General features: G+C 45.6%; 1 protein-coding gene across 2 annotated transcripts in view; it reads right to left on the bottom strand.

Annotated features, from left to right (window-relative positions):
* LRRC28 (leucine rich repeat containing 28) overlaps positions 1-27,746 on the bottom strand; it is a 90,815-nt gene that overhangs the window by 10,052 nt on the left and 53,017 nt on the right. For both annotated transcript variants that reach the window (XM_075345991.1, XM_075345990.1), the window contains exons 6-9: positions 25,803-25,940; positions 21,026-21,232; positions 6,862-6,964; positions 4,346-4,521 (exon numbers count right to left, since the gene is read on the bottom strand). In XM_075345991.1, the coding sequence (XP_075202106.1) occupies positions 4,346-4,521; positions 6,862-6,964; positions 21,026-21,232; positions 25,803-25,940 (624 nt within the window). The remainder of the gene's footprint in view (positions 1-4,345; positions 4,522-6,861; positions 6,965-21,025; positions 21,233-25,802; positions 25,941-27,746) is intronic.

Raw genomic sequence — 27,746 nt, 5'->3', positions numbered from 1 at the left:
TTAGTATTGGTGTGTCTGATAGACACCTCTCCATTACTAACACCAGGGCTTGATGCCAGCTGACACTAACCTCAAAAAACATTACCCTGATTGCCAAACCAAAAGGGAAAATCGAAAGTGCCAAGGCAGATTGCCAGAATTGGCATATGTTAGGTACTGTGTTTTTCCAAAAACAAGACACTGTCTCATACTTTTTTTTGCACCCCCCCACCCCAAAAGCGCTAGGGCTTAATTTTGGAGTAGGTGTTCTTTTTGGAGAAACATGGTTGGGGGTAAGTTTACCCCCCCCTTCCCAAGAGACTCATTCTTACCAGACCCTGGATGTCTGCGGGTTCCCAGGTCCTCCCTGTGTTCTCCAGTGGGACCTTCCAGCAGGTATGCTGCACAATGTCCTCCCCTGCTTCTGGCCGACACACTCATAAACATCAGATTACACACACTTGTGTACACACACACACACACACACACACACACACACACACACACACACACACACAATATCCCTGATCAGATTGCACACACACAGTTACTAGTCACTCACCACATTCAGTGGTACACAATGCCTCTGGCCGCAGGTAGAGATGGGAGGAAGTTACTGTAAGCATTCCATCCACAGGTCCTTACGCTCCACCACACTGCGTCTCAGGATTCTGCCGGCTAGAATCAATCGGTATCGCTGGATGTGGTGTGTGTGTGTGTGAGAGTGAGAGATCTGATGTGTGCGGGTGTGTGATCTGATGTGTGTGCGATCCACTGCAGGTCCTCCCGCTCGGCGTCTGGTGAAAATGATTGCAAGGTGTCTGCTGTCCATAATGAAGTGTCCTACAGTATCTTAACTTTTTTCTAGCTGCATGGACACTTCATTATTGAACCGTGACTAGGGCTTATTTTAGGGGTAGGGCTTATATTTAAATCTTGCTCAGAAAATGCTGAAAATCCCTGCTAGGGCTTATTTTTGGGGGAGATCTTATTTTCCGAAAAACACTGTTTTGCGCCACTTCTGGAGGCAGCTGCGGATTGCTATTTTTAGGCTGGAAAGGGCCCAATAGCCATGTACCTTCACACATTGATATCAGCCCACAGCTGTCTGCTTTACCTTTGCTGGTTTCTAAAAACTAGGGGATACCGCACATAGTTTTTTAAAATGTATTGGGTTAAACAAGGCTAAACACGCTTTAATGTCACATGAAAAGCGCAAATTTAGAATATGTAGGGGGCTTGGGACATTATTTATCTGCAGATATGTACAGTTAGGTTCAGAAATATTTGGACAGTGACACAATTTTCGCGAGTTGGGCTCTGCATGCCACCACATTGGATTTGAAATGAAATCTCTACAACAGAATTCAAGTGCAGATTGTAACGTTTAATTTGAAGGTTTGAACAAAAATATCTGATAGAAATTGTAGGAATTGTACACATTTCTTTACAAACACTCCACATTTTAGGAGGTCAAAAGTAATTGGACAAATAATCCAAACAAAATATTTTTATTTTCAATATTTTGTTGCGAATCCTTTGGAGGCAATCACTGCCTTAAGTCTGGAACCCATGGACATCACCAAACGCTGGGTTTCCTCCTTCTTAATGCTTTGCCAGGCCTTTACAGCCGCAGCCTTTAGGTCTTGCTTGTTTGTGGGTCTTTCAGTCTTAAGTCTGGATTTGAGCAAGTGAAATGCATGCTCAATTGGGTTAAGATCTGGTGATTGACTTGGCCATTGCAGAAGGTTCCACTTTTTTGCACTCATGAACTCCTGGGTAGCTTTGGCTGTATGCTTGGGGTCATTGTCCATCTGTACTATGAAGCGCCGTCCGATCAACTTTGCGGCATTTGGCTGAATCTGGGCTGAAAGTATATCCCGGTACACTTCAGAATTCATCCGGCTACTCTTGTCTGCTGTTATGTCATCAATAAACACAAGTGACCCAGTGCCATTGAAAGCCATGCATGCCCATGCCATCACGTTGCCTCCACCATGTTTTACAGAGGATGTGGTGTGCCTTGGATCATGTGCCTTTCCCTTTCTTCTCCAAACTTTTTTCTTCCCATCATTCTGGTACAGGTTGATCTTGGTCTCATCTGTCCATAGAATACTTTTCCAGAACTGAGCTGGCTTCATGAGGTGTTTTTCAGCAAATTTAACTCTGGCCTGTCTATTTTTGGAATTGATGAATGGTTTGCATCTAGATGTGAACCCTTTGTATTTACTTTCATGGAGTCTTCTCTTTACTGTTGACTTAGAGACAGATACACCTACTTCACTGAGAGTGTTCTGGACTTCAGTTGATGTTGTGAACGGGTTCTTCTTCACCAAAGAAAGTATGCGGCGATCATCCACCACTGTTGTCATCCGTGGACGCCCAGGCCTTTTTGAGTTCCCAAGCTCACCAGTCAATTCCTTTTTTTCAGAATGTACCCGACTGTTGATTTTGCTACTCCAAGCATGTCTGCTATCTCTCTGATTGATCTTTTCTTTTTTTTCAGCCTCAGGATGTTCTGCTTCACCTCAATTGAGAGTTCCTTAGACCGCATGTTGTCTGGTTACAGCAACAGCTTCCAAATGCAAAACCACACACCTGTAATCAACCCCAGACCTTTTAACTACTTCATTGATTACAGGTTAACGAAGGAGACGCCTTCAGAGTTAATTGCAGCCCTTAGAGTCCCTTGTCCAATTACTTTTGGTCCCTTGAAAATGAGGAGGCTATGCATTACAGAGCTATGATTCCTAAATCCTTTCTCCGATTTGGATGTGGAAACTCTCATATTGCAGCTGGGAGTGTGCACTTTCAGCCCATATTATATATATAATTGTATTTCTGAACATGTTTTTGTAAACAGCTAAAATAACAAAACTTGTGTCACTGTCCAAATATTTCTGGACCTAACTGTATGTAGTCTATCTTTCATTGCTTTATCATTTCTGACAACTAACATGAATTTACATAGAATATTCTAGGATGTAAAAAATTATGTTAAAAGCACATTGCATACGCATATCATACGGATGCTAAGTGAGAGAAAAAACAAAACAAAAAAAAACAAACAAAAAACACAAAAAAAACCCCAAACGCATACTCGTATAACACAAGCATAACATTCGGCGTGACATACGCATGACACTTGTCTAAGTTTTCGGGATGAACATCGGAGCGATTTTTAATACGCTGATGTGAGCGAACCCTTAGGCTATGTGCCCACGGGACCTTGTACCTGCGGATTTTGCTGCGGAAAACCTGCGGATTTATCTAGATTTTCCAGATAAATCCGCAGGTTTTAGCATGTACAGTCATTCCCCATGTTATCCTATGGGACATGGGGAGTGCTGTGTCCACGCTGCGGAAAGTGCGGCAGCCGAACATACTGCGGATGTCCGCATCCACAGGTATAATTGCATGTCAATTATTCCTGCGGAATTACCTGCGGATGTCCCGGTCATCCGCTATGGAGATAGAGGCCGGGACGTCCGCAGGTAATTCGCATGAATGTCCACTTGTTTCCTGCAGCTATTCCGCTGTAATCTCGCAGCTAAAAATAGCTGCGGACGCCGGGGGGCAGCTGCGAGAAACATGCGCTCGTACCTGCGGATACATCCGCAGGTACAAGGTCCCGTGGGCACATAGCCTTAGGCTATGTGACCACGGGAGCTTGCTTCTGCGGATTTTGCAGCGGAAAACCTGCGGATTTATCTGGATTTTCCAGATAAATCTGCAGGTTTCAGCAAGTACAGACACTCCCCATGTTATCCTATGGGACATGGGGAGTGTCTGTGTCTACGCTGCGGAATATGCTGCGGATGTCCCGCAGCCGCACATAACTGCATGTCAATTATTCCTGCGGAATTACCTGCGGAAATCCCGGCCCTCCACTATGGAGATAGAGGCCGGGACGTCCGCAGGTAAATCGCATGAAAGTCCGCAGGTTTACCTCAGCTATTCTGCTGTACTACCGCAGCTAAAAATAGCTGCGGATGCCGGCGGGCAGCTGCGGTAAACCTGCGGCCGTTCCTGCGGATATATCCGCAGGTACGAGCTCCCGTGGGCATATAGCCTTAAAGTTAGAACAGCTGGGTCAGTATTAATTGGCAGAACTTTATAAGATGCCAAGATCTGTCCAGGGCTACTGTCCAAAATAGAATCATCCCCAATAGTTTAGCACTTACAAGCCAAATCTCAATGCTAAAGTGGGTGGCTACGACTTACAAGCGAATTACTGGGAAGGTCCTGAAATTAGGTTTTCGTGTAAAGTCAGTTATTTAGTTTGATTTTCTTTTACAGGCAGAGATTTTGCAGGTGACAAAATGTTAAAATGTTTCTCTGTTCTGCTAGAATGCAAAAATATTACCTGGTAAAAATGAGCATAAAACAGCATGGAGGGAGCGCAGCGCCAACTCTTGCAGCGGCAATACTGAGTCAGTGGATAAACCAATAGACTTCACCTCGGCCGGGAGATGGACAGTCAGCGGCCCAGAGGTGAAAGAAAGCAGCTTTGTTTCAGATATGGGAACAGGCGAGCCGCAGCTGTGAGGATGGAAGGAAGGAAACTGTTAACATCACAAGGTGTCTCTTTCCTGGAATTCTCTGACAAAGGCATCTACATGTCTAGAACAGCTAACTCCAGAAAAAAAACATCCAACCAAGCGCTTAGCAGGAGCCATTTCCAATCACTTAACAGTGGAAAATAGTGATCATAGCCTGGACTGTGTCCAAAAGAGACTTAGTGCGGAGTATGAAACTACAGGAGATAGATCACGAGGAGGAGTAAAGACTGGTAATGATTTTATACTTCTCACTGAAATAAAACTGATTATTTCTCTTTTCCTTTGCGATTAAATGTGACATTTTATTGCTTTAACTCTCTAGTTCTTCAAATGCACCTTTTATTCCTTCCAAGAATGTAAGATGTGCTGTGAGATCTGGTCAACATCTCACAAAATTAAAGGTAACCGGTCCGCTGATTCTTGCTGCCCAAACAGCATGAAATTGAGACGAGCTCCGCTATTGCAGAGATGTATGCTTTACCTGCTGTAAAATGCTGTCTGGGGGTGAGCAGTAACAGAGGTTTGTCCCCGCTGACATATCCACACCCTGTGCACCTCCACCGACAGGTCTCCCCTTACGTGTACTTATAGGGGGCTGCCCACAAATCTAGTGGTGCATGATAGAGAAGCCACTGGGGACATTCCTTGATAATTTATCACCCCAGTCACCTTCTCCATATTTTTTTTTTTGATCAAAGTACCTTTGTTTGTTTTTTTTTATTTAATTTATTTTTTTAAGTTAAGATGCACTTTTAGCAAAAAAAAAAAAAAGTTGCTAAATCTTGCTAGAAGTTTGTGTGTCTTGTAATCCAGAGGTAGCTTCCTACGATCAAAGTGAATGCCGACCCAGATCATTGACAGAACTAATCAATGACAAAGTTCTCTCTCCGTCTGCCCGACACTGATCAGTCTAATCAGTGCAGGTTAGGAACGGACGCTACCATCACCTGCCATTCTCTAAGGCCCCCTTCCCACGCCCGTGATTCCGGTACGGATGACGTCTGTTTTCCTACGTACCAGTGACACGGACATACGCAGACCCATTAATATCATTGGGTCTGTGCACACATCGTGTTTTTTCGCAGACATGTGCCAGTGTGGTGTGCGTGTTCTGCACAGAGACATGTCCGTTTTTCTCCGGCAGCACTGAGGTCACACGGATCATACACTGATGTGATCTGTTCCAGAGAAAACACGTGTTTTTGAAATAATGTGATTTTCTATACTCGCATCTTTCCAGGGCTGCTGTCTTTGGCGCTGATGTCACTAGCTTCCGGGCCTGCTCATTATGCTCCTGCATATTCACTGCACCGCGGACCCAGAAGCAGCAGCGCTGGAGAAAGCGGCGCAAGGGACAGGTGAGTAAAAAGTTTCTGATCTCTGTGTGCTATCACAGCTAGCACACGGAAAACAGACGTGTGCCAAAAATCACACAACATGGACCATGAAAAAACGTGCGTTTTTATTACGGATGTGTGAAGGGGTCTAAAGCTGCAGGAGCCTTAAGTTCATGTCATCAGTCACATGCCTGAAAGGAATTTTAAAATATGATAGTGTATACACGGTATGCAGAAGTGTGTGTGCTAATGTAGCAGATAAGTGTGTGTGTGTGTGTGTTGATGTAGCTCAGCTGTGGTATGTGCATCAGTAGCAGAGCGTGCATACATTATGCATTGATGTGTATATGCGTGCACTGCAGAGTAAATATTGTGTGTTCTGTATGTGTATAATACTGATCTTTTATCTCCCTATCCTACCCTAGTGTGTTAGAATTCGGGGATTTGACCTTACTACTTCTTTACACGGTCGGGTAAGTTTTAAACATTAGGAAACATCCTATTTTCTACTTTCTATAGTCTGGGAAATCAAGTATTTTGTGCCAAGCTTGCTCGTAGTAGCCATTTTGGAGCTACCAGGTGACTACAAACTGTGCACACGTGACATTCGGAAGCACTAGAGTCTGGTGTAACAGGTGACACTCCTGCAAACTCCATTAGAGCCTCAATAAGGGGCTTTTAACTCACCTTTGAAGACTCTTGAGTATCCCATTGCTTAGTAAGGGTAGAGGCAAGTACCGCTCAGGTGTATTGAAGTAGAATTGGACATCTTTGATACTCTGGTCCCTGGATAAAGTAGTAATCTATTTTGAAGCTGTAATACCGGCCATAGTGCTCGCTAACTTGCTTATTCTGGATCAGAAAACTTTATAGAATTTTACCTACTTTAAACCTCAAGACTTAAAAAGATTTAATTGTTTTTCTAATATATGTGATTGTATTATTAATTTATCTAATGTTAATCTAATAAATCAAGGACTCACCCGCTGCAGCCAATCACTTTATTATACAGATAGGAGGGGAGACCCTTCAGCTGATTGTTGTTGTCCACATAGACGTACTGCAGCTCCCGGGATCGGCCCAAATCTGGATACATATAAAAGAAAAGTTAATAAAATTATATAAAAGTGAAGAAACATAACAAATGACTTCACACAGAGCCTTTTATTTCTTGCTAAATTCAATGCATGGAAAAAGTAGATTTTGTTTTTACATTTTTATTTCATTAATCAACAGAACACATGAAAATAAGTAATTCTGTAATTTGTCTTATCAGAGACATCCGCTTCTTTCTCCTCATGGACTGATCTTTCATTCTCAATTCATGGGTAGAACCTGCAGTGAGTAAAGAAAGACAGGAGAGGATGGTTGGTGCTTGTACAGTTGCATAGACCTTTAAGGGCACCAACTGTCATCTCCTTTCTCAGTAATGGGAATGTCTGTATTCACTTGAAGACAGATTTCACCTGGAAGCCAAGAATAAAGTTCAGGAGGCAAAAAAAAAAAAAAGTGAATTTTTATTTTCATGAGTACTATTATATTAATATAGAATAAAAAATAAATAAAAATAAAATAAAAATTACAATGGATACTTTTTAACACTAGAAGTCCCAGAAATTTCGAGCTCCATAGGGTTCCAATGGTAGAAAAGTTAAATGACGCCTCTCTGGGACTTCTAGTGTTAAAGGAATATTTCCATCTCTAATCCTATCACAATATGTAGTAGGTGTCATAATAATATTAGCAGATACCTCCAATTAGAAATGTACTTTAGTTCTTCTGATTCTCTGTCACTTACTTCATTGCAGGACCGTAGGTATCCATAGTTATGACCACACATATAGGGAAAGTTACCGTATTTTCTGGATTGTAAGACACTTTTTTTCCCCCAAAACTGGGGGTAAAATGGGAGTGCATCCTACAACGCGCATATGTCTTGCCAATGTGGCGGAGTGGGCTCATGTGCGGTAGGGTTGGCGATACTGACGAGGTTCACTGCAGTGTCGTGGCAGCGGGCACTTGATCTGACTGCTGGCTCTATTGAATTGCCCCGCGGTTGATGCAATGAACTTTAAGAAAATGGATGTGGAGGCAGCATGTACGCAGATTGAGGAAATGGACTTCAAGAAAATGGCTGCGGAAGCCTTTCTGTGCACACGCCGCCTCCATTTTCTTGAAGTCCACTGCATCAACCATGGGCAATTCAATGAAGTCCACAGTCACATCAGGCACCTGCCGCCGCAACACCCAAACATCTCATTCTGTGACCCTTCTGAGTCGCTCCACTGTAGTGACCCCCCCGCAGCACGTCGGCAGATAAGAAGGGAATTTTGTTACTTACCGTAAATTCCTTTTCTTCTAGCTCTTATTGGGAGACCCAGACGATTGGGGTATAGCTACTGCCCTCCGGAGGCCACACAAAGCACTACACTAAAAAGTGCAAGGCCCCTCCCCTTCTGGCTATACCCCCCCGTGGTATCACGGGTACTCCAGTTTTAGTGCCAAAGCAAGAAGGAGGAAGCCAATAACTGGTTTAAACAAATTAACTCCGAGAAACATCGGAGAACCGAAAAAACCGTTCAACATGAACAACATGTGTACCCGCAAACAACAAAAAAATCCCGAAGGACAACAGGGCGGGTGCTGGGTCTCCCAATAAGAGCTAGAAGAAAAGGAATTTACGGTAAGTAACAAAATTCCCTTCTTCTTCAGCGCTCTATTGGGAGACCCAGACGATTGGGACGTCCAAAAGCTGTCCCTGGGTGGGTAAAGAAATACCTCATGTTAGAGCTGCAAAAAAAAAAAAAAAAACAGCCCTCCCCTACGGGGATGTCACTGCCGCCTGCAGGACTCTTCTACCTAAGCTGGCATCCGCCGAAGCATAGGTATGCACCTGATAATGCTTGGTGAAAGTGTGCAGACTGGACCAGGTTGCTGCCTGGCACACCTGTTGAGCCGAAGCCTGGTGTCGTAATGCCCAGGACGCACCCACGGCTCTGGTTGAGTGGGCTTTTAGCCCTGAAGGAACCGGAAGCCCCGCAGAGCGGTAGGCCTCTAGAATTGGTTCTTTGATCCATCGAGCCAGGGTGGCTTTAGAAGCCTGCAATCCCTTGCGCGGACCAGCGACAAGGACAAAAAGAGCATCGGAACGGCGCATGGGCGCCGTTCGGGAAATGTAGATTCTGAGTGCTCTCACCAGATCTAGCAAACGTAAGTCCTTTTCATACCGGTGAACCGGATGAGGGTAAAAGGAAGGCAAGGATATATCCTGATTAAGATGAAACGAGGATACGACCTTAGGGAGAAACTCCGGAATGGGGCGCAGCACTACCTTGTCCTGGTGGAACACCAGGAAAGGAGCCTTGGATGACAAAGCTGCCAGCTCAGACACTCGCCGAAGCGATGTGATCGCGACAAGAAACGCCACTTTCTGTGACAGGCGAGAAAAGGAAACGTCCTTTAGAGGCTCGAAGGGCGGCTTTTGCAGAGCAACAAGTACTCTGTTCAGATCCCATGGATCTAACGGCTGCTTGTACGGGGGCACAATATGACAGACCCCCTGTAGGAACGTGCGCACCTTAGGAAGACGTGCTAGACGCTTCTGAAAAAACACCGACAGTGCCGAGACTTGCCCTTTAAGGGAGCTGAGCGACAAGCCCTTTTCCAACCCCGATTGCAGGAAGGAAAGAAAGGTGGGCAATGCAAATGGCCAAGGGGATACTCTCTGTGCAGAGCACCAAGATAAGAAAATCTTCCACGTTCTGTGGTAGATCTTAGCAGACGTTGACTTCCTAGCTTGTCTCATTGTGGCTACGACTCCTTGAGATAATCCTGCAGACGCTAGGATCCAGGACTCAATGGCCACACAGTCAGGTTCAGGGCCGCAGAATTCTGATGGAAAAACGGCCCTTGGGACAGTAAGTCTGGTCGGTCTGGCAGTGACCACGGTCGACCGACCGTGAGATGCCACAGATCCGGATACCACGATCTCCTCGGCCAGTCTGGGGCGACGAGTATGACGCGGCTGCAATCGGATCTGATCTTGCGTAACACTCTGGGCAAGAGTGCCAGAGGTGGAAAGACGTATGGGAGCCGGAACTGCGACCAATCTTGAACCAATGCGTCTGCCGCCAGAGCTCTTTGATCGCGCGACCTCGCCATGAATGCCGGGACCTTGTTGTTGTGCCGGGACGCCATTAGGTCGACGTCCGGCACTCCCCATCGGCGACAGATTTCCTGAAACACGTCCGGGTGAAGGGACCATTCCCCTGCGTCCATGCCCTGGCGACTGAGGAAGTCTGCTTCCCAGTTTTCTACGCCGGGGATGTGAACTGCGGATATGGTGGAGGCCGTGGCTTCCACCCACATCAGAATCCGCCGGACTTCCTGGAAGGCTTGCCGACTGCGTGTCCCCCCTTGGTGGTTGATGTATGCCACCGCTGTGGAGTTGTCCGACTGAATTCGGATCTGCCTTCCTTCCAGCCACTGCTGGAAGGCTAGTAGGGCAAGATACACTGCTCTGATTTCCAGAACATTGATCTGAAGGGTGGACTCCTGCGGAGTCCACGTCCCCTGAGCCCTGTGGTGGAGAAACACTGCTCCCCACCCTGACAGACTCGCATCTGTCGTGACCACTGCCCAGGATGGGGGCAGGAAGGATCTTCCCTGAGACAATGAGGTGGGAAGGAGCCACCATTGTAGAGAGTCCTTGGCCGTCTGGGAAAGAGAGACTTTCCTGTCCAGGGACGTTGACTTCCCGTCCCATTGGCGGAGAATGTCCCATTGAAGTGGACGCAGATGAAACTGCGCAAAGGGAACTGCTTCCATGGCTGCCACCATCTTCCCGAGGAAGTGCATGAGGCGCCGTAAGGGGTGCGACTGGCCCTGAAGGAGGGATTGCACCCCTGTCTGTAGTGACCGCTGCTTGTTCAGCGGAAGCTTCACTCTCGCTGCTCGAGTATGGAACTCCATGCCAAGATACGTTAGTGACTGTGTCGGAGACAGATTCGACTTTGGAAAGTTGATGATCCATCCGAACGTCTGTAGAGTCTCCAGTGTAGCATGTAGACTGAGTTGGCATGCCTCTTGAGAGGGTGCCTTGACAAGTAGATCGTCTAGGTAAGGGATCACCGAGTGTCCCTGAGAGTGCAAGACCGCTACCACTGCCGCCATGACCTTGGTGAAAACCCGTGGGGCTGTCGCCAGACCGAATGGCAGAGCTACGAACTGAAGATGTTCGTTTCCTATCACAAAACGTAGAAAACGTTGATGTTCTGTAGCAATTGGCACGTGGAGATAAGCATCTTTGATGTCTATTGAGGCAAGGAAGTCTCCTTGAGACATTGAGGCCACGACAGAGCGGAGGGTTTCCATCCGGAACCGCCTGGCGTGCACATGTTTGTTGAGCAGCTTTAGATCCAGAACAGGACGGAACGAGCCGTCCTTTTTTGGAACCACAAAGAGATTGGAGTAAAACCCTCTCCCTTGTTCCTGAGGCGGTACAGGAACCACTACTCCTTCCGCTCTTAGGGAGTCCACCGCCTGCAGCAGGGCATCTGCTCGGTCTGGATGTGGGGAGGTTCTGAAGAACCGAGCTGGAGGACGAGAACTGAACTCGATTCTGTACCCGCGAGACAAAATGTCTGTCACCCACCGGTCTTTGACCTGTGACATCCAAATAACGGAAAAGCGGGAGAGCCTGCCCCCGACCGGAGATGCGGAGGGGGGGAGCTGGAAGTCATGAGGTAGCCGCTTTGGAAGCGGTTCCTCCATTTGCTTTCTTGGGGCGCGCGTGAGCCCGCCAGGAATCTGAGCTTCTTTGCGTCCTCTGAGTCCCTTTGGACGAGGAGAATTGTGTCTTGCCCGAACCTCGAAAGGACTGAAACTTCTGCTGCCATCTTTTCTGCTGAGGTTTGCTTGATCTGGGCTGGGGCAAAGAAGAGTCTTTACCCTTGGACTGTTTAATGATGTCAGCCAATGGCTCGCCAAACAGTCTATCTCTAGATAAAGGCAGGCTGGTTAAACATTTTTTGGAACCAGCATCTGCTTTCCAGTCCTTTAACCACAAGGCTCTGCGCAAAACTACCGAATTGGCGGACGCCATTGAGGTGCGGCTGGTAGATTCTAGGACCGCATTGATAGCGTAAGACGCAAACGCGGACATCTGCGAGGTAAGGGACGCCACTTGCGGCACCGCTGGATGTAAGATAGCATCCACTTTTGCTAACCCTGCTGAAATAGCTTGGAGTGCCCATACGGCTGCGAATGCTGGAGCAAACGACGCGCCGATAGCTTCATAGACAGATTTTAACCAGAGGTCCATCTGTCTGTCATTGGCATCCTTAAGTGAAGCGCCATCCTCCACTGCAACTATGGATCTAGCTGCAAGTTTGGAAATCGGGGGGTCAACTTTTGGACACTGGGTCCAGCGCTTGACCACATCAGGGGGGAAAGGAAAACGTGTATCCTTAGAACGTTTAGAGAAACGCCTTTCTGGATGAGCGTCGTGTTTCTGGATTGACTCTCTGAAGTCAGAGTGATCCAAGAAAGCACTTAATTTACGCTTGGGATAGAGAAAACGAAACTTCTCCTGCTCTGCAGCTGCCTCCTCTGCTGAAGGAGCTGGGGGAGAAATATCTAACAGTCTATTGATGGCTGATATAAGATCGTTTACCATGGCGTCCCCATCCGGGGTATCCAGATTGAGAGGGGTTCCAGGATAAGACTCCTGATCACTCTCATCAGACGCATCACAGAGCGACTGATTGCGCTGAGACCCTGAGCAGTGTGATGACGTTGAGGGTCTTTCCCAGCGAGCTCGCTTAGGGTGGCTGGGGCTATCATCTGAGTCATAATACTCAGCCTGTGAAGCCGGGGACCCCCTTGCAGTCTGGATTAAATCCAACTGAGGGGGATTAGAGGACAGAGACCTCGCCGTGTCCATAGACTGAGCCCCAGGCATGGATTGCAAAGTTTCAAGGATTTTTGCCATAGTCACAGACATATTATCAGCAAAAACTGCAAAGTCTGTCCCTGACACCGGGGCAGGACTTACAGGCGTCTCAGCCTGGGTCACTATCTCTCCTGACTCCGGCTGGCGAAGCAGCACCGGATCTGAGCATTGCACACAATGGGGGTCCTTGGAGCCTGCTGGTAGAGCAGCCCCACATGCAGCACACGCAGTGTACACAGCCCTAGCCTTGGCAGCCTTGCGTTTTGTGGATGACATGTTGCTGCCTCCTCAGAGCGATCTGGGTATACAGCCAGGAAGCGACCTCACAGTGCAAGCAATAAGGAAATATATATATGTCCAGTGACACAGTACACTAATACACACTGAGGCACTAGAGGGGCCAGCTGAAAAGCCGCTTACCGCCCGCTTAAGAGCGGGTGTGTGATCTCCAAAGCCCCCTAGTCCAGGTCTCCCAGAGCCTTGCGTCCTTCCTCCAGCCAGACATGCATGTAATGGCTGCCGGCGTCCTGAGAGAGGAGGGGGGGCGGGCCCTGGGCGTTCCTGACTAAGAGCGGGAAGCCTGCTTCCCTCTGTGCCTAGTGAGAGGGCTGGAGCATGTAAATCAGGCTCCAGCCCTCGTCGCTGCCGTGAAACAGCGTCTCTCCCCTACCCTGATTGACAGGGTGGGGGCGGGAACGAATCGGAGATGCCGGCGTCCTAGGCCGCAAAAGCCGGGGACTAGATTTATAAACGCCACCGCCGTAAAAGCGCGGTCGGCGTGTCCCCGGCGAACTAAAAGTCACAGCAGCGCCGCCGGTCCAGCGGGGGTCGGCGCTGCGTTCCCACAACACAGAAAAAAGTCCCCCAGTTAAACTGTAGGAACACTAGCTCTAGCGTTACGGTCCCCGGCGCACTACAACACCCAGCCAGCCCGGAGTGTGTCTGTGCCTGCCGGGGACACAGAGTACCTGTATGATGCAGGGCCTTGTCCCTGATGGTACTCCTGCTCGGCATCCACCAGGTGCTATGGGTCTGTGGATGGAGCCCGGCGTCAGAGCTTTGAGGCCGGCAGGATCCCACTTCCACAGAGCCCTACAAGGGGATGTGGAAGGAAAACAGCATGTGGGGCTCCAGCCCCTGTACCAGCAATAGGTACCTCAACCTTACAACACCATCTACGGGTGAGAAGGGAGCATGCTGGGAACCCTATATGGGCCCTCTTTTCTTCCATCCGAAATAGTCAGCAGCTACTGCTGACTAAAATCTGTGGAGCTATGCATGGAATGTCTGACCTCCTTCGCACAAAGCTTGAAAACTGGAGTACCCGTGATACCACGGGGGGGTATAGCCAGAAGGGGAGGGGCCTTGCACTTTTTAGTGTAGTGCTTTGTGTGGCCTCCGGAGGGCAGTAGCTATACCCCAATCGTCTGGGTCTCCCAATAGAGCGCTGAAGAAATGGCACCCGCCACTGCGACATCCGAGGCCGCAGTATCGCCAACCCTCCGTCCACTGACCATCCTGAGATGCTACACCCTCTCCTCTATCCCCGTCGCATCGCTGACCTTGCCTCCTGTGACCTTCCTGAGCCGCTCCACCACCGCCGCTCCCCCCTGGTGAGCATTAGGATTAAGACACACTTGTATTATAAGACAGACCCTCATTTTAACAGTAAAAAATTATTTGTTCCTATTTTCCTCCTCTAAATTTGGGGTGCGTCTTATAATCCGGAGCGTCTTATAAACCGAAAAATACGGTAGTTAGTTGATAGTGATCATAACTATGGATTCCTAAGGTCCTGCAATGCCCTGCACATGAGGTAAGTGACATAGTGAAGCAGAAGAACTATACATTACCAATTGGAGGTATTTGCTAATATTATTATAATTACACCTACTACATACATATTGGGACAAGATCTTGGAGATGGGAATACCCCTTTAAGTAATACTTGTATACCAAAAAACACAATATGCTTTCTTTTAATATAGTGGGGTATTAATAGAGGTTGTGACCTGCCCTAATTATTAAAAGGTTGGAGAGAGGTGAATTTTTAACATTCCTGGTTTATGTCTGCCTCTTGCTGGTCCGAGTTCACGGAATCTCAGCCAAGCAGAAACATTAATGTCTTTGTAATATTCAGCATTCTCCAGGGGAGATCTGCTCTCGGCATCCACCACCTTCAGGCTGGAGGGCATAGAGTTCAGCCTGTAAGCTGCATCTGGGCACAGCACAGAGCCTGTCACCGGAGTGTCCTGTCAGTGATGATACTGGAGTGTTAACCCCATGCATGCACTTCACCAGCCTGCTGTATGGGAAGCCTCGACGGCTTTTGCAGTGTATTGTCACTCCGCTGGCCCCTTGGCCGTAGCCCAACACATTATTTTCTTTTTATCACCGCAGCTCAGATGTTGGCAGCGGCTGCGCTATTGTCTGGCGAGCAATGCTTGTGATTTACATTGAGCTGTGGACTGGACTGGCGGTGATAGCCAAACTCACACAAAGTCCAAATATGGGAACTTCTGCTAACTGTGCGGAAGGGACAGGACCAAATGCTGCGCCTCGCCAAGAGCACACCGAGGTGGTACAATACAGGGAGGCGGCAGTGAGAAAAGTGACTCATGCAGTGTTAACCCCTGCATTTCAGGGTGTCACGGTGCACGACCAACTTTACCCCTTTCAAGATGCTTTTACATATCCAGATTGAAAGCTTTGGCAATGTTCTGTGTTTATCACATTTCTATTATTGTTCTTCTTCCACTCTTTTTGTTTCTGCTTATGCACCAAAAAGGCTTTTAGGGATTATTCCCAGGCCTAGAAATACACCATTGTGTTATGTGCACACGACCTTCTTTTCAGGTGGGTCGCTCTGAAATCAGCCTGAAAAAAAAAAAAGACACCCAGATAATGCTCAAAGGAATTATGATATGCATTCTTATATGGAAATTAGCGATGTGTCGGTCGGGAACGATCCAACACAAAGATCCGGCTCAGTGCTGTGACCGTCAGGAGCCGGATACTCAGTGAGAGCCACCAAATTCTCTAAACGGCTCTCACTGGGCGTAAAAGGTTGGTCTTTGGTGGGTGAAATCCCGCCCGCCTGAACAAAACCCGCACACTTAGCAAATTAATTGGTCCTTTGTGAGTGGGCAGGGTTTAGCGGTGAACACACATTTAATAGGGAGCCATGAACGAGCCAAAAGAGTGGCTCTTTTTGGTGAGCGGAGCCATGGGAACCCCTGTGGGCGTGCTAACATGCATTGCTAATGAATGCGCAGCGTCAGAGGTATGGTTGCTCTCATCTGCCAAAGCTGTTTTTTGGCTCAGTGCACTTGATCAGAAGTCCCTGGACTTCCAGTCAAGCACACTACACCAGTTTGATGCTGGGATGCGTACAACTCCGCTCCATAATGTGCATGACCGCAAGTCTGGGGACTTCTCATTAAGCGCACTGAGCTGAAAACTAGCGTCAGGAATGGTGGCAGTAGAGAGGTGAGCGACCATGCCTTTGACGCTCCCCATTCATTAGCATGTTAGCACACCAATGCCCCTTACATGCTAAGAGGGCTGACTAGCCAAGGGAAATAACGCCCTTGTGACTAGTTGCTGGCCTCATTAGTATATCATAAAGAATCTTTAGAAATACTTTTTCTAAAGATCTCTTTATTCATGCTACTAGATACAGGGACGGTTAGGCAGGGATTACCAATGTACCCAGAACTGCTCGTGGTTCTGGGTGCATATTGCACATGACAGGCTCACTTTAAAAAAAAAAACAAAAACCCCACAACATCGGACAACGCAAATGTGAAACGCAGCAAAATTGCTATAAATACACTAAAAGATACTATCTGCAATCAAAAATGAAAACCTACCCCCACCCCTCCAAAAAAAAAAAAAAAAAAAAAAAAAATATACAAAATAAATATATAAAAATAGATTTCAGGGCGGATTTGTCCACTAGAAAGAGGTTGTGTGCACATAACCTAAGGTGGTATTCACATGTCTGTGTACAGATGGTGATCTCCAGAAATGCTGCAGGCCTCTTGATCTGAACTCAACAGTCTCATATAGGTCTATGTGGCTGCTGACTTCGGGCCAGGGGACCTGTGAATGGTCCAGAAATCGTGATCTATACATGGATTGTGGAACAAGAATACGTATGTGAATGCAGCCTAAGGCACCCAGAGACCTAGTAGCTCCCTAGAATAGCACTATAGGTATATTGTCTCCTAGACAAGGGAACAAACTTGTATAATACGGCTCCTGGAGCAGCAGGCCAGACTATATTTTGCTTTTGAATTCATACACAATCTAACAGAAACACCTGATGCCTCCAGATTTATACATATATGTACTGTGTGGACCAATGGACACCCAAGTTGTGTGGAGCCATATTGCACCCATGGGCCCTAAATAAAACAAGAAGCATACAACAAGCTGAGATTCTTTGAGTGGTTTTACACATAGTATTTTTGTTTCTTGAGGGGTAATAAGTCAATAGGAATTTATTAACAAAAAAAAGGAGGTTTTTTTTTGTGGAATTCAACACTTTTTCCCCATTTTGTCCTTGTGCTATTTTTGTTGACCTCTAAACACCGGATGCTTATTTTCATGCATTTTCCCAACAGCTTCTCTACAAAAAAAAAACCCTAAAATAAAAATGCCAGGAATAAAATACTTTTAAAACGTGCATTTAATTCACTGCATTTTTTTTTTTTTTAAAAGCAAGAGAAAAAAAAGAAATTGCATAGGGCAATGTTCTCTTGTAGCATAAACAGTAGATTTTCTGCACAAAAAAATGCACCAGAAAAAATACAGCAATAAATAGTGCAAACAAAGTGGAGGTAATTGCATGAAAACGTATGCCCACCATGCGTTTAAAAATCCCATTGAAATGTGTTTTTGGTGACTTTTCACCCTAGTCTTCCATGGGGGAGGGTGAAAAATTGCAGACTAAGTTTTTCTGCACAAAAAAAAACAAAAAACAAAAAACCGCATTAAAAATACTTTGCCAAACTTGCACCAAAAATGCAAATAGAAGTGTAATAATCCTAACAGATTGCTAATGCATATTTCTGTGCAGTTACCTGCAGAAAAAACATTTTTTTTCCATATGGATATATAGCTTAAAAAACACTTTGTGAAGGAAGCCTGACAGCACAGAATAAAACCCAGACCTAGAACCATGCAGAAGTGCCCATAATTCATAATAGGATGGTTCAGTCTGAATAGGGAGTGAGATGTGCGTGTCCTTGACACTCGTGTAAGAGTTGTACAGATTACGAGCCCATAAACACTTTTTTAATGGCTGTTTATAGACATCTAAATGAAGATGTCACATAATGTGGACATTTACAAGCATACAAGTGGCAGAGACGTATAAAGGGAAGTGATCATCAGAAAATGGCCTATAGTTTAAATCAGATTTTTGGGTTTCATATTTTAATTTTTAATTTGGCAATGTTAAATCCCGATTTTTAAAATAAAATAAATATTAGCCATCTTAACTGTGGCTGTGTACATGTATTGTTTCCTGAAACAGGAAACAGGAAATAGGAGTCTAAAAATGCCCCAGTGGTGAAAATTGCAATTTTATTTTTAATTAAAATTTCGATATGGAAAAAAAAAAAAAAAAAAAAAAATTGTAGAAATAAAAAAAAACCCTCAAAACATTTAATTCAAAAACCTTAGGTCTTTTGAAGAAGAAAATAGACGATACAGGCAGAGCTTACAAGTACTCCATATATCAAAACAGCATACTAATTTATCACATGGGGCATGATCTGTTGGGGGAGAGTTGGAAGGCAACATATACATCAGTAGGTTGGTCGGTGTCATGGAATTTGGAGGTTTTGGCCAACCTTCATCTGGGGGTCTTTAGTAAAAAATATGTAAGATGCTTTAAAGTACGGTATTGTACAACATTGTGTAACATGGGTAGGTTTCCTTTAGGAAGGAATCCAGCCATACCATAAAATTAATTTTCAAAAATCTTTCTGAGTAGTGTTGAGCGGATCCGAACTGTAAAAATCCGGATCCGCGCGGTTTCAGAGTCCGATCCGGGTCCGACCCGGTCGCGGGAATCCGGCTGCACGATCCAGATCCGGGATTATTTCTCTCTCTCTCTCACTCTCCATACATGGGTCCGGATTCCGGATCGGATCCGGACTGCTGTTCCAACCCGCGACGGATCCGCTGGACCCGGATTATTACAAGTCCGCTCAACTCTATTCCTGAGGGCTCATTCAGACGACCGTTCCATTTGTCCTGGTCATTTTTTTTTTTATTTTTTTTGCGGACCTACTGACAAGACCATCTTTTTAATGTGTTTTGTATAGGATCGGATGGCACATAGAAGCACTTCCGTGTCCCATCAGTTCCTACAAAAAAAAACACATCGATGTCCATATGGTTATGGTTATTATGGAACACGTCCTAGTCTGTTCCGCAAATGCGGACTGTAACACAATACAAGTCAATGGGTCCGCAAAATCCACATGGAAACATTTTCATGTGGCTTCCATCTATCGGTGCCTCTGAAGTTTGTGTCCCACTCCCCCGCCAGCCCTGCAGCGGCTCACAGCAGTGTGCGAGCAGCTGCAGGGATGACGAGCACTGCTGTCAGGAGGTTAGCAAAGTTCATTACTTGCGGTGATGAAGGCTGCTTAACTCGTGACGTCAGCACTGAACACCGAGTTCTATGCCCACGGCAATATCACCTCAAGTCTTGTGAGTGGCCCGAGACTTACTAGCGGTGGAGTCACGGGCTGCTCTCGATACTTCGTGTGCCAACACGTCGGTCATTTAATTCAGTGCTGAGTGCTTTGAGGTCACATTTTCAGCGGAGTACATCACCGCAGGTAATGTACCTAGCTAACCTCATAACGTCGGCGCTTGTCATGCCCTGCAGTGACCTGGCGTGACCTAATTATGTTAGGTCAGGTCACTGCACTGCTCTCCCAGCCAATGGGGAACATTCTGTTTTTCATTGACTGGGACAGTGAGTATAGATCGTCGTGGGGACGCCTTATTGGATTACGCTGGACCAGGATTTGTTTTTTCCTTTCAATAAATTGGTGAAAGAGGGACTGTTGGGGAGTGTTTTTTTTCCAAACGTTTTTTTTTTTTATTACTGACTGGGCTCTGATAGATGCCGTGACATCACTAATTCTATGTCACATTACACAGCTGGTATCAACCCCATATATTACCCCATTTGCCACTGCAATGGGATGAGCTGGTGCAAAGCACCAAGATTGGCACATCTAATGGATGAACCATCCCTGGGGTGGCTGCGGCCTGCTATTTTTAGGCTGGGAAGTGTCCAAGAACCGTGGACCTCCCTAATCTGAGAATACCAGACCTGTCCGCTTTACCTTGGCTGGTTATCCAATTTGGGGGTGGACACCACATTGTTATTTATTTAATTATTTATTTTTTGGCTACGTACAAGGCTAAACAACCTTTAGTGCCACATGAAAGGCACTAAAGGGTGCAAGATTACGAAATGCAGGGGAGTGGGACATTATATATGTCTTTCTTATCTATCTATTCAGCCATCTATCTTTCTAGCTTTTGACTGTATCTAATCCTCCTTCCGGGTTTTTTTTGCGGTCCGCAAAAAAACCCGAAAGGCACACGGATGGCACACAGACCGTATACGGAACAGATGCCACACGGATGCATCTGTGGAAAAACAGGAATGTTTTTTGCGGACTGCAAAAACAAGACGGCAGTGTGAATGTACCCTTAAAGTGGTTGTCCAGTGCTACTCACTTCTGCCTGAAGAAGTGACAGACATGACCGCGTCCTGGCTGATCTCGGCTATGAAACCATTATCTGCATCCACACTTTGTGCATCTCTGAAAGCCTCGTGTAAGCTGCCTACATACATAGATATATGGTTACATAGTATGTGGTTTCATACTGTATATGTTTTTTGGTAAAATCTCTTTCACTTTAGTTTCAGTCACTGAGTTCTTCTAGAACTCGTCTCGTGTGATAACTTCAAAGAAGACAGGATGATGCACGGTAACAAATCGGTTTGGTCTTAGTTTCCTCATAAGTCTTTCTGTATTTAATAAAATCTAAAAGGGTCTGTGTGATTTTTATCAGGATTTATTTTACATCTAAGCGCATCTGAACATTAACAATTCTGAAAAAAACATTGGTGCGTCTTCCTCCAATGCACTTACCCAAAGGCAGACATACCAGGCGGTTCCCGGCCATGGACAGCTCGTTCAGACTGGCTAGCTGGCACAAGTGGCGTGGAATGCTGCACAGAAAGTTCCGATCCACTGTCAGGTACCGCAATGACTGGCAGAGGTGCAGCTTCTCTGGTAAACTGGCCAAGTGGTTGGTGGAAATGTCTAATGTTTGCAGTTCTTTCAGCTTTCCAATTTCTATAAACGTGAGCACAAAAAGCACATGTCTTAACCACACAGACTGAAGAAGGCCATTCACAAATAAAATGCAGCCTGAATTCACATCACTGATGTATTTTAGGTAAGACATGCAATATGCCCATTTTTAAGTTTTGAAAATCTATTTGGGGCTCTCTGCAGCCTTATCATGGTTGTAGTTTTAAAGGGACTGCCCTATCAATAATTAATATTAGTAAATCATGCAAGGGGTCTAAGGGGAAAACTTTTCTCCTTGCGGAGACTGACAAACCAATCTGGCCGTCAGTGGTGAGGAGTCTTATAGCTGCAATGCTCCTCTGGGTAATATTCAAATTTGTATATCACCCAGAGGAGCATTGCAGCTATAAAAGACTGCTCACCACTGACTGCCAGATTGGTTTGTCAGTCTCTGCAAGGAGGAAAGTTTTCCCCTTAAACCCCAGTAGAGCTTCTCATACAGCCAGATCAGATCTCATACTTTGCACTGGCGAGGGACAATCATCCCAAAACACTGTCTGCAAATTGAGGTTCTTATCTGACATAAATCCTAAGTTATATGAAAAGGCTTGTTAAAGAGCCACTTTTGACTTTTAGAGGCACTTTGCACACTACGACATCGCAATGCCGAGCGCGATAGTCCCCGCCCCTGTCACAGCTGCGATATCATGGTGATAGCTGGCGTAGCGAACATTATCGCTACGCCAGCTTCACATGCACTCACCTGCCCTGCGACGTCGCTCTGGCCGGCGACACGCCTCCTTATTAAGGGGGCGGGTTGTGCGGCGTCATAGCGACGTCACGCGGCAGGCAGCCAATAGAAGGGGAGGGGCGGAGATGAGCGGGATGTAAACATCCCGCCCACCTCCTTCCTTCTGCATAGCTGGCGTGAGCAGCAGGACGCAGGTAGGAGATGTTCCTCGCTCCTGCGGCTTCACACACAGTGATGCATGCTGCCGCAGGAACGAGGAACAACATCGTAACATCGGTCATTTCCAAATTAAGGAAATGCCCGACGCTACACCGATGATACGATTACAACGATTTTGCGCTCGTTAATCGTATCAAAAAGGCTTTACACACTACGACATCACCTGCGACGCCGGATGTGCGTCACTTTCAATTTGACCCCACCAACATCACACCTGCGATGTTGTAGTGTGCAAAGTGCCCCTAAAGACCCCGTCACACTAAGCAACATCGCTAGCAACATCGCTGCTAACGAACAACTTTTGTGACGTTGCTAGCGATGTTGCTTAGTGTGACATCCAGCAACAACCTGGCCCCTGCTGTGAGGTCGTTGGTTGTTGCTGAATGTCCTGGGCCATTTTTTAGTTGTTGCTGTCCTGCTGTGAAGCACAGATCGCTGTGTGACAGCGAGACAGCAACAACTAAATGTGCAGGCAGCAGGAGCCGGCTTCTGCAGAGGCTGGTAACCAATGTAAACATCGGGTAACCAAGAAGCCCTGTCCTTGGTTACCCGATATTTACCTTTGATACCAGCCTCCGCCGCTCTCACTGTCAGTGCCGGCTCCTGCTCTGTGCACATGTAGCTGCAGCACACATCGGGTTAATTAACCCGATGTGTGCTGTAACTAGGAGAGCAAGGAGCCAGCGCTAAGCATTGTGCGCTGCTCCCTGCTCTGTGCACATTTAGCTGCAGCACACATCAGGTAATTAACCCGATGTGTGCTGTAACTAGGAGAGCAAGGAGCCAGAGCTAAGCATTGTGCGCTGCTCCCTGCTCTGTACACATTTAGCTGCAGCACACATCGGGTAATTAACCCGATGTGTGCTGTAACTAGGAGAGCAGGGAGCCAGCGCTAAGCATTGTGCGCTGCTCCCTGCTCTCTGCACGTGCGGTGGTAACCAAGGTAAATATCGGGTTGGTTAGGCTCAGGATGTTTTGTGGGCGGAATTCGTGCGCTAGTATTGTGTGGATGTGATCAATGCAGAAGTTGTAGTGTTTCCTATGTGATATATATGCAGCAGACTCAGTCTCTTATGTGATGCATATACAGCAGATTCAGTGTCTCCTATGTGATGTATATACAGCAGTCTCAGTGTATACTATGTGATGTAAATATTATACAGACCTGCCACTGTTTGAGTGCTATACACAATAGGGACCTGTGATCAATTTTCCACTTTGAAGACACGTCTTTTAATATACATCCGTGTTCGGAACAACTTACTACTGTGATCAGTTCTTTACACCGTTATCACAAAAAACCATCAAAAACATGACTTGAATGCAGAAAAACGCAAAAATCGGGAAAATCAGTTGCAAGTAGCAACCTCAACAATACCACCTAACATCACACACCTCAAAGAGATGCAGTTCCCAGCATCACATTAGGGGCGGGAAGGTTTTTTTTTTAACCAAATCTAGCAGGATAACTTTTAAGTTCATCATTTTGTTTGGCCTGCGAATGACATTGGAAATATCCAAATAGCCCTTGTCTGGGGGGAAAAAAAAAAAAAAAAAAAAAAAAATTCACCCCCCCTGACTGAAAATGAGTGCTTCACTATCTATCTTCAGGAGCACACTGCTCTCCTGCCGCCTAGATTCCTGATAGCCGGTGAACGATGTGCTCCTGACTGTCTGGACCAGTGGCATTGTTGCACTGCTGGACAGAACTGTGCATGCTCCATTGATAAGATCTGGCGAGCTTCAGAGCAGTAATTATAAGCTCGCCTGCTGCTCTCCTTTCCTAGGAGATTGATCACTGATGATAGACATCGGTAACAGGCATAACACAAATTTAAAAATTCCTTTGTTCTTAAGAACAGTATATTGCAAATCTGCCTGATTTTACAGTTTGCAATTGTAACTATTAATTATAATGAGAATGACAGATGTATTAAAGTGTAAATATCATTAACCTTATTTTTATAAGTTATTGTCCCTGACACGCCCTGTAGATCAGTAGGGATTTAGATCCGTAGACCCCACTGACTTAGCGGTGAACAAGCCTATAGGTTTTTCATTGATCTTCTATACGATATGACTTGTTATTGAGCTCACACACGGTCTGGGGCCTCTTCTTTATCAGCAGTAGTGAGATTCCTGCTATTTTGCAGCACAGCCAATAAAAAAATATAAAATAAATAAATAAATAAAATAAATCAGGATCTAAAAGTTGTCTTCATATAAGCTCTGAACACATTAGCTGGGCATTCAGAAAGAGAATGAAAAGTACACCAGGGGGCACCATAACAGCAGTATCTATGCTTTTTAAAAAAATATTCTAGCTGAAAAATTGGTCAGTTCATGCACAGAGTATGGTGTTGTTTATTGGCAGTACAACCCCCTAAATTGTGAGGCGGATGCATGTAATATAACTATTAGGTTGCCTGCCTCTGTACATCAGATTTTTCCAACATGCCCAATCCTTTTGTCGTACATGACTGCAGAGGAAATATCCAATAGAACTACAAAATACATACAGCTGCACTCTAGAATGCTAACAATGAATAAGGGAACTCTGGTATTGCATTATTGCTAAAGGAATATTTTGGGGGAAAAAAAAAAATAGATATCGCTTATGTAGTACATTTCTTTCTGGCTGAGCACTCCACCCTTTAACTAAGTTGTGTCCATCCTCCTTCTAGCCGGATCCTTTCTGCCCACACATGTAGGTTTTTAACCCAGATAGAGACATTTAAGTTAAGGTTCCAGTATATAAAAGATCATCTTGTTGTTGGTACTGGGCTCACATGCATTGACCAATACATAAGCCAAGTATCTCATTTTTTCAAATACTCCTATAGCAGTAATGCAATACCAGAGTTCCCTTATTCATTGTTAGTATTCTAGAGTGCAGCTGTTTGTATTTTGCAGAGGGAATATGCTGCTGCCACATACGTTCTACAGTGGCCAGTCTCCCCACTCCCTTTTCTTATCTAAGTATACAGGATAATGACAGGGCAGTTGGATTTCGATGTCCCCAATGTCAGCACTGCAGCCTGTGAACGGCGACAGCAGTGGGGTCTCGGATGCCAAAGCCACCTAAAAAGGAGAGGAGCTGCACAAATGACTTCCCTATGGCCCTTCTGTTCTAGCACCCCAAAGGGTCCAACTTGTAAAGGGAAAGATCTGAGTATCATAAATCTACTACAGAACGTCTCAGCATTTATTTCCTTTAAATAAATGGGTTTAAAGTGGTTCCAAGTCAAATATTCACAGCAAAAGCTTCACAATGTGACGTTTAAATTCCTGGTAATAGGTTTCATTTTACAAAATGCTCAAATAATCAGTCATTTCATGTAAAACGTACTTGTTATGTGGCCGAAAACCAAAATGTTCAGAAAAATACTATGTAAATTTCACTACAAAGATATGACGGTATGGCTCTGCTGCTCCCCTCCTGCCGCAGTGCACAACATATCAGGGTTAAAAGAGCTTTCAGGAAACCAGGCTGTACCTGGACAGTTGCAGTATTAATCACACAGCATTTCCTTTCACTACCACGTCTACATTACAAGAAAGACACATGGCTGTGACTGGCAACATCTGGTGACCTCCGGCACCTGCGCAGCCCGGCAGATGTTCATCTAGGTCATTAGTTACCTGGAGGAAGGTATTTCAGGCGGTTGTTAGTTAGCCGTAAATGGCGCAGGGCTTTCAGTCTTCCAATGTCAGGACAGATGATTTCAAGTGCATTATCACTGAGATCCAGCGACTGCAGCTTCACCAGGGAGCCGATGGCTGCGGAGAGAATGAAACGGCTGTAACCCCAATAGATAAATGGTCATTTTTGTTCATCGTTTTTCCTACTCTAACATAAGAGCTGTGATTTTTTTTATCACTATGTCTACAAGTTGTAGTTTTGAATTACACCATTCATTTTACCATATAAAGTGCTGAAACTCAGGGAGAGATTTCCAAGTGGGATGCAATGGTGAAAAAAAGCTGCAATTCTGCCATTGTTTTTTGGGTTTCGTTTTAACAACGTTCATTAACCCTTTGGCATCCTGGCCTGTTCTGGCCTTTGTGACAGTGGAGCTGTAGGATGGCTTATTTTTTGAGTGACAAAATGTCATTTTCATAGGTGTCATTTTGCGGTATATGTAAAATTTTTTACATTAGTTTTTATTATTCTCTTTGTAGGTTAAAATGAATGAAAAAGCTTTAAAGGGAACTTGGGAACTTATCACCAAGTGTTCCCTTATGAGCTGCAGTCGCCACCAGTGAGACCTTATATACAGCATTCCAGAATACTGTGTACAAGAGCTCAGGCCACTTTGTATAATGTAAAAAACACCTTTATTAGGCCCCTTTCACACTGCGTGTTGCCTTACGTTTAATGGTCGTCGTGGCATCCGTCCGAACCGCCCCTCCCACACCCCGCAAAGTGAGTTTCAGACGCATGCGCCGACAGGGCCATTGACTGTAATGGAGCAGACTACGTTAGCATGTGCTCTGTTTTGTACCATTTTCGGGCATATACGTTTTCTGCAGTCGGACACCAAAACGTAGTCGACTATGGGCGTCGCTGCTCTGGCTTCCGTCATCTTGTGCCATCGCCCTCCTCCTGCCCAGCCTCGTCTGGCTAACGCATCCTACGTCATCCACACAGAGGCCTCCATTGCGGTCATGCGCACTTTATTCTGCCAGGCTGAGGGCAGATCAAAGTATTGTAGTGCGCATGCGGTCTTTGACCTTTCCTCACGCCTGCACACACATACATATATATATATATATATATATATATATATATATATATATATATATATATATTGGCAAAACCTAGTCAGATGCTTAGGCTAAGGAAAGGAATGTTAAAGCTGAAACTCTGCAGCCCTTTCTAAGGAAACAGCTGCAAAAAATTGCACAGTTCATTTATTTCCCTTTGATAGGAGGTACTGACTAGCTCTGTGTTGTACACATACCGGTGGTCACCAGAGAGTGGCATTAGAGTAGGTACCCAGTATACGAGATATGCCTTGACACAGCTACTGGGCAGATATTGAGATGACCATTTTAGTAAGCTAAATATCACAAGTTTTCCAACACAATGTTTGGAGGTCAAAAAGCACTGCCTATCTGCAAAAACACCATAGCAACAGTGAAGTTTGGAGGTGGGAACATCATGGTGTCTGGCTGTTTTTCAGCATCCAACACAGGCAGACTTCATATAATTGAAGTTGAATGAACAAATATACAGAGACATTCTTGATGATGATATATATGGATGATGATTGATGATAACTGATATGATGATGATGATTGATATGGATGATGATTATGATGATGATGAAAGTGTTGACATTTCAAAAAGACAAATTATCCCAAACACACAGCCAAGGAAACTCTCAACTGGTTTCAGGGAAAGAAAAAGCTGCTAGAATGGCCCAGCCAATCACCTGACCTGAATCCAATAGAAAATGTATGGGAGGAACTAAATCTTAGAGTTCATAGAAGGAGCCCACGGGTGTTAGTGTGAATGGGCCAAAATCACACGTGAGCAATGCAGGTGACTAGTTTCACCGCATTGTGAAGCTGTCATCACCA

This window comes from Anomaloglossus baeobatrachus, chromosome 4 (assembly GCF_048569485.1).
Source record: "Anomaloglossus baeobatrachus isolate aAnoBae1 chromosome 4, aAnoBae1.hap1, whole genome shotgun sequence".
Lineage (NCBI taxonomy): Eukaryota > Metazoa > Chordata > Amphibia > Anura > Aromobatidae > Anomaloglossus > Anomaloglossus baeobatrachus.
The sequence above is the reverse complement of the archived record's forward strand: the minus strand, read 5'-3'. Positions and strand labels throughout refer to the sequence as shown.